This window comes from Pavona decussata, unplaced genomic scaffold (genome assembly GCF_977016875.1).
Source record: "Pavona decussata unplaced genomic scaffold, jaPavDecu1.1 SCAFFOLD_11, whole genome shotgun sequence".
Taxonomy (NCBI): domain Eukaryota; kingdom Metazoa; phylum Cnidaria; class Anthozoa; order Scleractinia; family Agariciidae; genus Pavona; species Pavona decussata.
In genome coordinates this window covers 3,767,197-3,781,861 of record NW_028145434.1, presented here as the reverse complement: position 1 = coordinate 3,781,861, position 14,665 = coordinate 3,767,197, and the positions used below count along the sequence as shown (strand labels likewise).

General features: G+C 39.4%; 1 protein-coding gene across 2 annotated transcripts; it reads right to left on the bottom strand.

The window, feature by feature from the left end:
- Positions 1–232: 232 nt before the first annotated feature.
- Positions 233–6,478, bottom strand: LOC146488280 (tumor necrosis factor alpha-induced protein 8-like). 2 transcript variants are annotated; one of them, XM_085122639.1, is made up of 2 exons: positions 6,252–6,478; positions 233–2,129 (listed from the first exon to the last, which is right to left on the bottom strand). In XM_085122639.1, exons 1-2 carry the CDS (start codon positions 6,334–6,336, stop codon positions 1,534–1,536), a joined length of 681 nt encoding a protein of 226 aa, XP_084978765.1. In that variant the 5' UTR covers positions 6,337–6,478; the 3' UTR covers positions 233–1,533. The 2 variants fall into 2 exon arrangements, with proteins under 2 accessions (XP_084978765.1, XP_084978774.1); XM_085122648.1 differs by lacking the exon at positions 6,252–6,478 and adding an exon at positions 2,228–2,450.
- Between the last annotated feature and the right edge of the window lie 8,187 nt (positions 6,479–14,665).

Sequence of the window (14,665 nt, the reverse complement as noted above, 5' to 3'; positions counted from 1 at the left end):
TTGCTTGTATTACAGTTAATTGTATTGGCAACATAACATTTGAAATAAGTTGCAAAATGTATTTTCTCAACCCAAGAAAATTAACTTTTTCAAAGACACACTTGCTGAGCTTCATAAAATTAAATACGAAATGAAACACATTTGAAATAAGCTAGAGTGAGTCGATTTCCTTTTAAAAATTAAAGAACATTATTTTGATTGTATTTAATATCAGAAAATACTTTCAAGTGAAGGCAGATAAAAATCTTAAAAATTTATTTTTGTAATCATTTTAACATCATTTCTACACCATGACAGCACATGCTACCTAAAAAACACGGTTAAAATTAAGTTATTCTAATAAGTGAAATTCTTAATTAGACTAAGATCAATTTCAACCTTTTTCAACGCTTTTTTTGCCTTCAAATTTAGTCATTACTAACAGTGGAAGAGCAAATGTGGCCGTAGTTTTCAATTTTCACCCTAGCCTCAACAGTGCACGGAGACGATTCCTTCAATGTGTGCCAAAACCGATCGGCAAACGATCAATATTATTGTTCTGGAATCTAATGAGTGTTATCTCATATCGGAGTTAATTTAAAAGAAATCTCTTGTTCTAGACATTTATGGAGCGTATATACAAGCTACAACATAGACCGAATATTTTAAAACGTTGTAACTGCAGAAAAAAATTGTATGCTCTTTCAATTGACGATCTCGTGTGAAATCAACTAGCCAAACAAAAATTACTCAAAAACAGAGGAGTTTTAAACGGAAGTAGCTTGAATTGAAAGGTCAATTTTGCTAAAATGTCTAGATTAATTAATCCACCGCATAAGCCAAAAAAGATTATTAAATACCGACGAAGATGGGCAGTCACAATACTACAAATTCGCTGAATTTTTTCCCCTTAAATAATTGCTATAAGACAATGCTACGAGCAACAAAATTCATAATGAGCTTAACCTTAATTGTGACAACTTTCAATATTTAGAAAATTAAAATGAAAGCAGGAAAGGCCGGTGAATGATTATGATAAATAGGACAAAACGACAAAAAGGCCGAGTACTAACTTAATCATAAAAAAGTTTTCATTCTAAGCTTAATACGGCTAAAGAGGCTTCAATATTTCATCCACAAATCGAGATTATTTCAATAATAAAAAAAGCTTAAAATCTCCGATTTAGGTTTTGGAAATGTACAGACTTAATTTTATTCAAGACAAGGGGGAGACCGACCTCCTGCACCTGGTGTATGTAAACACAAGATGTAAACATGAGCTTACGGCGAAGTTTTCTCCTCAAACTTGGACACTGACTTTTGCTCTTTCAAAGATCTTTGACGCTTAAGGGTCTCATATACGGTTAAATAAATATAATAACAATAAGCCTGTATATGGATAGTGCACGCTTCGCATATTTTGAAAAGGATATATGCAACTAAATCGCGAAGCCATGCTCGAGAACCAGATTGTGATAAGCTTTGTAGGCTTAAAGGTCAGGTCCAGCAAAATGTACAGTCAGATAAAAGAACTCCCCGTTGAGGCCTGTATCCCTATAAGTTCCCTTCTTCCATTAGTTTGTTCAAGTTTTCAACGATGTTTTTCAGTATTATACCATACGGTCCTTTGCGATCCGCTTGGAATATCTTCTCTAACCTATCGCCGTTGGCATAGTAGTTGAAAACATGATCAACTCGTCCGTGCGATTTCGCAGTGAGATGGCGTTCGATTATTTGATGCAACAGGCTTCGACAGTCCTCCAAGGTCTTGGTTAAGAATATCTTATCGAACGAAAAATCTACCTCGTAAAAACTAATCAAAGTCATCGCTGCAGAGCGGAAATTTCTCCTGAATTTTTCAGCAATCTGAATTTCCTCGCGGTTGAGCTGATCATTTCGGAACAAAATGCTGATCTTTACCACTATTTTCACCAGGTTCTTCACAAGTTTCTCTGCCTCTTTCTTGTGGCCAGTTTCAAGCTTTGCTAGCCTGTAGAGCTGATCGAGTAGATCGCCAGTAGTGTCGTCGACGAACGCTTTCGCCATATTTTTCGAGGCCATCTTGCCCAAGAGTTTCTTCTGCGCTCGCAGAGCGACACTTTTCGAGTTAAATCCACTGCCCGGTTCGGCAGCTTCCGCCATCGTTGCCCCTGAGAAGAAATAAGCAAGCATAAAGGGTTAATCCTCATCCTGTACACAACAGACTTTTAGAAATTTACGGCAACAAATAATAGAAAGCTGTTAGAACCTGCGTAAGCGCGCCGATTCCGACCTGAAATTGCTCGCGACAGAAAGTGAAATTTTCCAGGGCTTCAAAAGTTTCGTGTCTATTACGTTTCCATGCAACGAAGGTCACAAATTATCAGATAATAATTTTGCAGAGACTGCCTGTGCTTTAAGCGTACAGCAACGCAGCAATGCAGCACGAACTGTACCATAAAAGAACGAATATATGAAATTCAGCAAAATTTACTAAAGCTTCAAGTGATTGACATATATCTGGGCACGTGATATTGGCAGCAAACTAACATGAATATCACTGAAAATGACTTGTTGTCTCCCTAGGGAGTAATCGCTTAAATTTTTCGGCAACCACACGGTTCGAGTGGAAACGGATCGGTTTTTTTATATACTCGACAATAAAGGCTTGTCACTCTTTCTATACAAAGGGCAGAACTGTCGATCGACGTCGCATGATAAAAGAAATTGCTAGGGTCTCGATTTCATACAATTTATTTACACACGTTAATTGTTTTATGACCAAAACCGCACACATTTCCCTCGCCTGTCAGTCGCCGCTCGGAGTCAATGAAAAAGAGAAAAGCTCTAGTTTACATAACAAGGCAGACCATTTTGGATGCTAAATGAGTTCATTATGAGAGCCGTTTTGGACCGCTCGAAACAAAAATAATTCAAATCGAAGCGTTCTTGTTGAACAGAAGAAAATATTAAATCAACAAAACGTTTCGGGAAACCAAAACACGCTTAATTAATAACGACAACATAGCAATACTACCCTAATTTTTAGTAGCAACGCGGAGGTAATTCTAAAAGCAACAGTATGTGTGATTATTTATTTTCAGTTTGTTCGATTTTGATTATAATTAGGACAGGGGAGGCTTGCATGGGGGGGGGGGGAGGGGGGGTGCGCACTGTGATTCCATCTATCACGCCCCTCTGCCTTCAGTCTATATTACAATGTGCTAAGTAGGTTATCACGATCTTGATAGAGTGGAAAATTCACCAATTTCCGGACAACGGAATTAAGAAGACTAGCTTATCTTACCAACCTTGAGCTTTTTAACACTCCGAAACACGACAATACTCCTAACCACTTTTAAGAACCACCTCGAGCAGAACTTGAAATTCCGCTAATGTCAGTCAAACCAGCGGCGGGGCGCGGAAAAAACGGCACCAAGGTAAGAGACAGGCGTCGTAGACATGAACCAATCGCCGCTTTGCGGTTCGCCTGTTATTCTAATGTTGTTATGGCTGTAAATATCGAAATGTTTCTTGTAAACACCGTGGTACGTTGCGAACGTTTTAAATTCGTCTGAGTGTATCGGACAAGCACAGCAGTTTGCGTCATGAAAAAACGAAAGAGTGGAGTGCATCTAAAGTGCCAACATATTTGATCTTTGTGTGCGAGACACCGGGGTATAAGACTTATAAGAATTTCCGACTTAAGTTTATGTTATGATGGATCGATACAAAACAACGATAACTGCAATACCGAGAAGAAAAGATCAGACACATTAACTTGGGAAAATAATTTAAAGATCGAGCACAGCTGTTTCCTTGAAATGAGCATTGAATGTGGAACTATATTTATTTATGAATAACAGCCGCATAAACTGTGGAATTATGGAATGCGATTTCTGTAAGGGACTCCACTATGTGTACAGCCGAGTGCTGATTATATTGGTCTCTATGAAAGGGAAACAAAACGAGGAACAAGATTTTCGGAAGATATGGCCAAATTTCTTTTTGAAACACAACTAAACCATGATATAAAAATCGTCGAGCTAAAACGATGCTTACAAACGGTTCGGTATTTAGTCGTCTCCTCTGAATCGAACCAAACGACGACTGTGAGAGGAAAGATCGTGTTTCCTAAACAATCGGTTGCGCTCTTTAAATATTTTTATACTAAGATTTTGATTCTGATCTGACCGCATGGCCTGACGGGGAACTTGAGGAGAAGCCGATAAAAAAACCTTTCTCCCGACGAATAAAAAGTGTGTTAATAAAGATGAATTTTATCCGCTGGATAGAGCGGATCAGTTAAATCAAAGGAGTTTATCTTCGTGATGACATGAATTCCCTGTATGCTAGTGTTTATCCTACCAGAGACTATCACCAATGGTTGTTGACAGACATTGAGAGCAGAGCTCTGGGTCCAGTTGTTCAAAGCTCGATAAAGCTAATCCTGGGTCAACGCGAACTTTGATTCGAGTTTATTTTCTAATCCATAAGGGTTCTTCCAAAAGAGTTTTGTTCGTCACTTTGCCTCTTTGCCATTAGCTTAAAATGAACCCGCTTTAAAATCATTTTTAACCAGCGAGAACAAAACCTCGGTTCGCTTTTAATCATGGATTAGCGTTAATCGGCTTTCGAAAACCTCAGCCCTAAATTTTACCTCGGCCTTGTTTTGACGACCCCTAAAATTAATAGCATTAAAGTTTTTTGTGTGTTTTGCTCGCTGTCGCAGTTTCTTGCCTTAGCCCCGGTGCCTTTTCTTATTCTTTCAAATTTTTTGAAAAAAATTTTTTTTCCTGCTTACATAAAGACATATATGCTTAATTACACATTAATTTGACAACTGGTGAGAAATGCGTCTCTCAAAAAAACATTTTACATGCACAATGTTCATTACAATAAATTCGATTTTGATAATTTTGACAGCTATATCGTTGAAAACTTTACAATATTTATAGAGGCATCATGCTAGTTTGCACAGAAAACTATACCGCCTGACTATCGACAGAAAATGTCAAAAATACTTCTTGGGTGTTTCAGTTGAGCAGCTGGTTTGGTTTTATTAGCAGGGTTGACAAGGTAATTTGGCTACCGCAAAGAGATTGGAGTGTTGACGTTTTCTCTTGCCCTAAGTCAGATTGACGAAGAGTTAACGTTCGAAACGTCAGCACTCTCTCGAATCTCAGTCTCTTTATGTAGCCAAACTGTAACTTATAACTGTTGATAAAACTAAACATTCGCTTCTACTCCCCATGCAATCGATGCAGCACCACAATCTCTTTAGAAACTAATGCTTGTTTTAAGAAATACTTTCTCGTCGAGAGTTTTCAGAAACGTATCTCATGCAGGTGCGCAAACCTTTCTTTCAACTTTTAACTAACAAATTTTTTTTTTTTTTCAAATTGTGAAGATGCGAACGCAAATTTTGATGGACCTTGAGGAAATACTGCGTCACGTGACGTCTTTTGACCAATAGCACGCGAACGAGAAATGCATGTGCGACAGGAAACGAATCCGGTCTGCTTTAGCTTTGCATTGCTTTGTAATAATATCCATGAAATGAAAGATAATATTTACTAAGAAGTGACATTTTAAGCCAAAAAGCATGTCAAGGCGTCAACAAAAAAATCCTCTTACGGCATAAGGCATGACACTAATTCCCTTGGTCTTAGAATTTTTTATTATTTCGTCTACTCTCGGCTTTTCGCTTTCAACGGTTAAAATTGAAATATAAAAACCTCCTCTATTTCATTTTGTTAAATATTAAAATCAACCTGCATCTTTTTGAAACATTATTCAATAAAATTATGCGCTATACGTAGCTTTCATTTGAATGATAACACTCAAAGATTTCGTCCATTTGGTTTCGTCAACAAAAGGATGTTATTTTTCCACATTTAATTACATAATGCTTGGGGTTTGCACGGTCTAAATCTCCGTCCTAAAAACACCTTTAACGTACCGCCGCCGCCAAGACAAAACTATCACGAACGACAGCATTCATTAAACTATCATTGAATATTATAATCAAGTATTACAGGTGCGCGTTTTTTCCAAACGCTGCTTACTAACGGCGGTTTTTAACAAAGTTTAGGAGTGGTCCACCTTCCTATTAATTGTAACTAATTTCCAACATAAATAACTGATACAATCTTGCACGCTCACATGGCCGAAAAGACTTAAACTTCGTGGTTTGTGTAAGCTAACGAGGACCCTTCAGCGGTCGACCAGTATCGGCCATAAATTTAAGCAATTTATCCGCGTTTACTACACAAAAGTGTAAAATAACTTACAATCATCCAGTTCATCATCCGAGTCTTGGTCGATCCATAGTTCTGACTGCATGGTTATTGTAGGTTCACTGGAAAGGGCAGTCATCTTTTACCGCTTAAGACTGGCTCTGCTGACTTACGTTCGACTTTGTCTGACGAGTGTTGTGGTTAAACTGATCCGCTCGTGATAATCATTAAAATTAATATTGTAGATACATGACACAAGACAGTCAGCCCATATATATATAGACGGTCACGCAAATGGTATTCGTAGCGGTTATTTTTTTACACTTTCTTTTCATCGATCCCACCTGACTTTGCGAAAGAGTCTCAGCCTTTTTCTGAAAGGAACAAAAATTTTCACTGAAATTTGCAAAAGCTTACGAAACGTCTAACAAATGGCTCATTTTCGGTTGATGATTGTTCGCTTTAGTAAATAATAACCTTATTTATTTCACAGTCTATCTACTTGTTTATAACTGTTTTCCCATTGAGAGCAACACTTTGTTTTGATATAAACATTTTGTATGAGAGCTGATGACCAAAATCTTCAAGGTAAAAAAACCGACAAAATATGGCAATACGCCCGTGAGCCCGTGAGTAAACCCGTTGCTAGACAACCAATCGACTGAAGAAGCGTGTGCTTTGCCATGCAATATCAGATCGGGGCTGGTAATGCACAAGGATGACACGAGGACACTAAAAGATAAGCGGAAAGAAAAGCTATTTTTACACTGTATTGGTACGAAACTTGCATTAGTCCAAACTGCAACAATACAAAATTTACACAGATCCAATCCTTACATACAGGTGTACCCGTTTTGGATTCGTGAAAGTTTCCCACCCGTAGTGACTCGATCCGCAATAAAATTTGCATACGCAAGATTAGTTCACGTTGAAAATAAAGTATACAGGCTACGGCGGGTACAAAATTTCAAGAGATGGGCGTTCCCCATACCACGTATAATCCGAAAAGAGGGCTTATCTGTAAAAATGTTTCCGGATGCTGAACATGACGGATTCGCGAAAGATGCCAAAGATCTCCTAACTTTACTGACCTTGAACGGAAGATGTATTTTACCTTGTGGTAACCGTTACATGAGATAAGGATAGGCACATATTACTCGTTAAAACTGTACGTGATGCAATGGATACGTATCAGTGCGTTCCATGTATTGCTTACGTTTCTCAACATTCCTGTGGTGAAATTTGTTTAAGTATCAGAAAAATTGTTCATTTGTACTTTTGCAGCGGCAGAGCAACTAAAACAAACTAACCAATCAACCAACAAACCAAGGCCAAAACAATAATTATAAGAGCTCAATAATTATTACGTAGGCTAGCAAAGTGTATGATTTAATATACATGCGCGTTCAGTACTTTCAATGTATTGGTTACCTTGTTTCTCAAAAAAAAAAAACCATTAATAAGAGCTCAATAATTTTTAGGTAGGTTAGAAAAGTTTATTTATACATACTCATTCAGTGCTTCCAATGTATTGGTTACATTTCTCAACAACAAAAAAAAAACAACAACAATAGGAGCTTAAAATTAGAAGGTAGGTTAGAAAAGTTTATGATATAATATACATTCGCGTTCAGTGCCTTAAATGTACTGCTTACGTTTCTCAAAATTCCTCCGTTAAGTAACATTGTAATCAGAAAAATTGTTCCCTTGTACTTCGGGCAGCAGAGCAGATGTACTAACAACCAACCAGCCACGACAGTGAGAAACATTGGAAAGCTCAATAATTAATAGGCAGGCTAACCACGTTTACGATTCATTCTGATTTTACAGTACTTTCATGATCGATGTATTGCTTAGTATGATATTATATGCGTTTCTCAATATTCCCCTAATGAAATTGTAATCAGAAAAATATTGTACTCTGAGTGTCAGAGCGGATGAAACAAACCAACAAATCCAACAAACCATTCATGTGAAAAGTTTCGGTAAGCTTTTGGAAATCGCCTGCCTTAATTATTTTACGGCTTTACTGTCTTCCTCTTTCTCCTTGTATAATGTATTTAGTCACCTTTGTAAACGGGTGGTAAAAATTGAAGAAAATATTGAAAGCTTCTAAGAGTGAAGGGTAGTCGTTATTCTTACCAGAGTTCATTCCTTTTTTAGATAGTATTGCAGATACACTCTTCCTCTTCAAGAGCCAGTTGATCAGTCAAAGTATAGATTCGAGTGCACCTGACAAACAAGTTCTTTAATTTCGACCAAACTCGGCCGATTTGGGCCGTAACTTCGCGCGTAAGCGCTGATAATGAAGGTGAAGCAGGCGTGACCCGACAATTTTAAAGAAATTAAAAAACCTTGTAATAAAGTTGACAGCAGTGTTGCACCATGTTTCCTTAATTTCCGGTTCTTGAGTGCGAACACGAGCATTATCAATCAAGTGGTTTTTTTTTCTGGTATGATTACGGCCGGACCTTTACCCAGTTGAAAGGAATGATCGTCCATTGCATTGTACATCCAGAGTTATGCGAAGGGGCTCTGGTGGCATCCTGCTGGTTGAAGGAAGCCGGCAATGTGAAATAACGATTTGCCGGTTGAAGGGAGACAATGTGGAAAAACGATTTTCTGGTTGAAGGGAGACAATGTGGGATAACGATAATAGGGTCAAAAGACAAGTCAGTGCAGAGACCACTTAATTTCATATTACAGAACTGACCCTCCGATCATCCGTTCGAAAGTTCGACTGAAAGTCGGGATGGGCTAATTAATCCAGCACCGCCTCCATACGAAAAACTATAGGCGAGCTCATGTAGGCGAAATACATCCACACTGTACTAAGGCTGAAAACCGTGATTTTAATTTAGTAAATAGGCCAAGTTTGGCAGTGAATATTAGTTCAGAGAATTAACTCTGTAGCATATGTCAACCCGTGAAAACTGATTCCTACTGAGTGTTAGCCCTAGTACATACATGGGGACCTAGCCTTGACGGTAATCGAACACACTCCCTCTGGCCGGATTTGATCTTCCGTCGCTCCATCAACTGCCGATGCTACGAGGCCAGACAGGAGCAAGTCGTGAGTGATGATGGTGGTAATTGCTGCGATATGAATAATAATAAAGGTACAATGAATATTGTGTGCCACAAGTACAAAGGACACAAATGATGGCTCAGAGATCGTGACTGACTCCTGCATGTCCACGTTTGGAGGTGTTACTTTTAATAGGGAAGTATCACGCAAATTTGCTGTTATTTCAAAACCCAAAAATGTTCGTCTGTCAGCAGAAACAACGAAACAATTGTCAAGTTTGTTATAAATTATCACCCCAGTGCAATAAAACTGTCGATTAGTGCCTCTCAGGTCAGAGACAGAGTAGGCCGGTATGGATTGAAACTTGAAAAATGTTAGGCTAGTTGATGTTTTTCAAGTTCTCTCGCATCTTTGTTTCCAAAATGCGCTAAAACAGATCACGAGTTGTTCCCTTTAAGAATTGAGTTGATTTCTTTCCTCTCGTCATTCTAAAATTATTTGGAAGCTGATTGAAGGTCTTATTTAATTTTTAACAAAAGATAATAAAAACCCCACGATACTTCCCCTTTAAAATAGCGCAGATACAGATCAGTAAATTCACGAAAAGCTATAGACCAGACTTTTGTATGGAAACGGGCAGGTTTTGCATGTCTGGCCTTACAAACGCATGTAAAGGGAGGAGGACTCCTATATAAAAGTGACGGGAGTGATCGTCGGAAACTTTGAAAAGAACCCCTAAAGGGTATCAGAATTCTGTTTTGTGGGCGTGGTCCGAACAATTTTTTGCCCCTGAGAAGTACCAACTCTAAAACATTATACCAACCGACACTTGTAACGATTTTCTTTCCTGTCATTTTTGTTTTCGGCTCAATACCCTAAAAGGTACTATCATACCTCTGACGGAAGTCATTTTAGGCTTTAGCGCCCTAAGGGGTACTAATCGAATATTAACCCCTAAAAGGTACGATGATCACCCCCGTCACTTTTACATGACAGCATCCGTCCGGGTGTAAGGGTCGTATAAAATTCTAAAACTTAAGACATCCGCTTATTATAAGGACTTTTAAAACTTGGCTATTCCTCTACATTCCTGGCCAAAAATGTCTGGACGATTTTGAAAACTCAATACGAACTACCGCATACGTTGCATAAAAATTTAGAAGAAAAAACAAGTGTTTACCAAATATCCCGTTTATGGGAGAAGAGGGTTTAATCCAGGTTAAATGAATAAATTAATTAAAAGAAATTTGAATAGACCTTATCACGGCTTTTGGAAGCCATCTTGATGGGTAGGCATACACGTCTTGAAATAACAATTTTGTATGAAAATCCGATGTCAAATAATTTTCATAAAACATCGATTTTGAAAAATTCATGAATTGGAAACTTTAGGCACTATGCAAAGGATTTTACAGAAAATAACTGAGGAATGTAGCTGTGGAAAGAAAACATCTAGTTGCGTTTGGACATTTCCATACATTTGTCTGTATAGTTCCTTATCTCTTCCGCTGACTCATTAGCCGTAAGGTATGGGAAGACTCCTGTCTCGCTTAACTCGGCAACACCAGCAACACTGATCCGCTTCCCAATCCTTATCTAATTTGACATATGTGATTCCTTTTTCGTTTCCTCCCCAGCTACGAACATATTTGGATCCCCAAAGTTCACCTCATGAACAGTCGAATGTTCCACCGATAGAATTCTCTGAAGGCTGGGCAACACTTCGTTGACATTTGTCACCTCCTCTAGGCCTGGAGCCGGGGTTCCGTGCGACCCCACCCAATTGATCTTCTTCCTCTCCGCAGCCGTTTGCTGTATCTCATCACGGGAGAAGCATCCCCCACTTCCACCATCCCTCTTACTTGGAGCTACAATAAAATGAGACCGTGAGATAGGAGGGGTAATCAACGGCTGCGAGTTGTACTTAGACGACTTACCCCCGACCCAGGCCTAGAGAAGATGAATGCCATTTCCCGACAAGTCGAAGCAACAAGGGATGCCATCGTTGACAATTGCTTGCGTCGTCATCTTTCAGGACACAGATTGACAGGAAAAAACTGGCATGTAAATCCCAGGGGACTATGAGACTCATAGTTGACAGGATTCCGAAGACATGAAGCTTCTCTCTTTGAGATTCACACAGATTACAGAGAAATAAATTCGAGCTCTTCCCCTCGGGATTTATGCAGATATCCCTGGGCTCACACAGAAAACCGAGCTACTCTCTTTGGGATTCACACAGATATCCATCACAGAAGAATATATTCGAGCTCTTCCCCACGAGATTCACACAGATATCCCTAGGCTCACACAGAAACCCACTCACCACTCTTTGGGATTCACACCACTATATCTGAGATCACAGAGATACAAAAAATTCAAGCTCTTCTCCACAGGATTCACACATATATCCCTAGGCTCACACAGAAAACCCGCTTTCCTCTCTCTGGGATTCACACAGCTATCTCTGAGATCACAGAGATATAAAAAATTCGAGCTCTTCTCCGCGGGATTCACACATATATCCCTGGGCTCTCACAGAAAACCCGATCTCCTCTCTCTGGGATTCATACAGATATCCCTGAGATCACAGGAAAAATAAATGCGAACAGTCTTCACCTCGGGATTCACATAGATATCCCTGGGCTCACATAAAAAACCCGAGCTTCTCTTTTTTGGACTCACACAGATATCCCTGATCAAGATCACAGCAAAAATAAATGAAATATTGTAAATATATATATAAAAGAAATATCAAATCGAGCTACTACATTCCAACATGTAAAACGACAGCAGCAAATAAAGAAAACACGAGAACTAGAAACCCGACCAAGGAAGAGAATAAACACCCACAACACACAAAACAGTGCACACAAAATACTGGCCTAAATCGAAAACAACAAACCGTCCCAAAACAAAAGCGAGAAATAACGAGCAAAAAGAAGCAAGGACAACCAAAAGCAGAATACAACGAGACTTCATCTCTACTGAATTAGCCTCTGCAGAGCCTGCGCTCTGCAACAAAACACCGCTCGCATCTCAGGTCGTCATAGGCGTGACCGTGGCTGAAACTTGAGTCGACACCATGTGGAAATAGTCATTGAACATTTGAAGTCGTTAAAGCCGTCCCAGAATTGGAAACTACGCTTGCAGATGTGGCAGACGCTTGAGGCTCAAGGGGCACCTTACATAAATTATTGTGTCTTTAAAAATGCTACTGAGTCATCACTTGCGGTAATGAATATTACATGAACTGTGAAAAGCGAACCAGCCGTGAATTGCTACTAAAAATAGTTCGCCGGTAAAAAATACAGGGGAATGTATGGAAAGTTCAAAACATGACTGGACGCTTTCTGGCACAGCTACATACTCCAATTTTTTTTCTTAAAATCCTTTTCCTAGCAACAAAAGATTCCAATTCATGAATTTTTCAGAAGCGTTGTTTTATGAAAATTGTTTGACATCGGATTTCCATACAAACAATGTTATTTCAAGGTGTTTGCCTACCATCAAGATGGCTTCCAAAACCGTGATAAGGTCTATTTGTGACTACGATGAAGTAAAAGGAAAAGAAAAAGGAAAAAATACGACGACGAGTCAAAGACGACGACGAAGGAAAAAAGAGACCTTGACGCGGTCTGCCCCAGGGCATTCCGTGTAATGAATAAGAGGACCGCTGGAAATGCTGGCTCAGCATAAGAGAAAGGCCACGTTGGTCCCCCGTTGGTCCCCACGTGGCAAAAGAAAGTGGCGACCTCCATACAGTACGACAAGGTTGCAGAAGTTGAAAATGAAATCAGTTGTCCTGTCTGCTGGGAAGACTTTGAAGAACCGAAGAGTCTTCCAAACTGCGCTCACAATGTCTGCCAACTTTGTCTGGAGGGAATGGTAAAGAAAAGAAACAAGTCCATCGAATGTCCGGTGTGTCGTGGGGAGTCCATTATTCCAAAGGGTGGAGTCGCTGCTTTTCCAAAGAATCACTTATTGGTTCGTCTGATCGAGCAAACTCACGGACGCAAAGAGAAAAAAAGAATAATGGCCTCTTTGGCCAGCAGTTAGCTGTCTGGAGAGATTCTGGGGACTGGAATTTTATTGCTGCAAGATTTTTGCGGTGATACAATGCAAACCGTTACGGAGCAGCCAATCAAAAATTTTTAAAAAAATTCCAGTTCCACAGTCTCTCTTGGCGACCAACCGCTGGCCAAAGAGGCTGAGGACTCTGCGTACGAGATTGGTCTGCAAAGTGGTATGATAATGTCATATGATGTGGAATTGTAATTTTTTTAATGGTCTTTAATGGTGCCATCTTGTATCTGCCATTCTTGGCATAAGACCCTGAGGGTACAAGATTGCTTTGCAGATGTAAAAGGAGACATTTTTGCATGAGGGTGGGGAGGGGGGGGGGGGGGGAAGGAAGTAAAATGTGCCAACCCCAAGATCAGGAAACTAAAACAACAGTCAAACTAAGGAGAAGCTAGGCAGATTAATGTTAAGTGACACTGCAAACACTACCGCACATGCACTGGGGGCCCCTCAAGCATGAGCACAGCCTACTACCCATGCATATCCATGGACAATCATATTAACTGTGGCTAAAGCAACAATATTCCTATGCTTTGCAACTTGCGCAACTTTATTGCGCATGATTGCGAAGTCTAAATTTCTACCTACAGTTATATGGTTACTGCTAAATATCACATAATTATGCAACAATAAAAATTCTTAACTTGCATTTTGTGGAGAAGTTAATGAAAGGCATTTTGTAGTTTCTGAAGCTTCTAACTACACCTTTTTTTCCACCGGTGAAACACCCCCTATCAAATCTAACCTGACCTGTGAAACCAAAAATCTAATCTACATGATCCAACGTAACTGCTGTAATTTGCAATACATAGGAGAGACAAAACGACGCTTAAAAGACCGCTTTAATGAACACCGCTGCACCATAGATAACCCTAACACTAAATCTAAACCCACCACAGCTTCAGAACACTTCCTCACCGCTCCTAACCACACCGCTATAGACATGCAATTAATCCCCATAGAAAAAGTCTACTCTAACCGAGACTCAATGCGTAAGGCCAGGGAAGCCTTTTTTAATCTCAAAAGGCAGAACACTTCTTCCACATGGCCTCAATATTCGCGAAGAAATTTACTAGCTTTTTTGCTTTTATTATTTTTTATTTTTTGTCATTATTATTTCATTAGCTTCATCTTTTATACTGCCAATCACTTTAGTTTTAAGTAGTTCCGCTATTGCGCAAATATTTGTCATATAAGCGTATGTCCCAATGCAATTCTCATTGTACCTGAAGAAGGCTGATTTGGCCAGCCGAAATATGAGCGTGATAAATGGTGAGCAGGGTTTCACGAGGAACAAAGTTTTTAACGCGCTTAATTGCACATGGCCATCCCACTTCAGGTTCTGATCAGTTTTAAC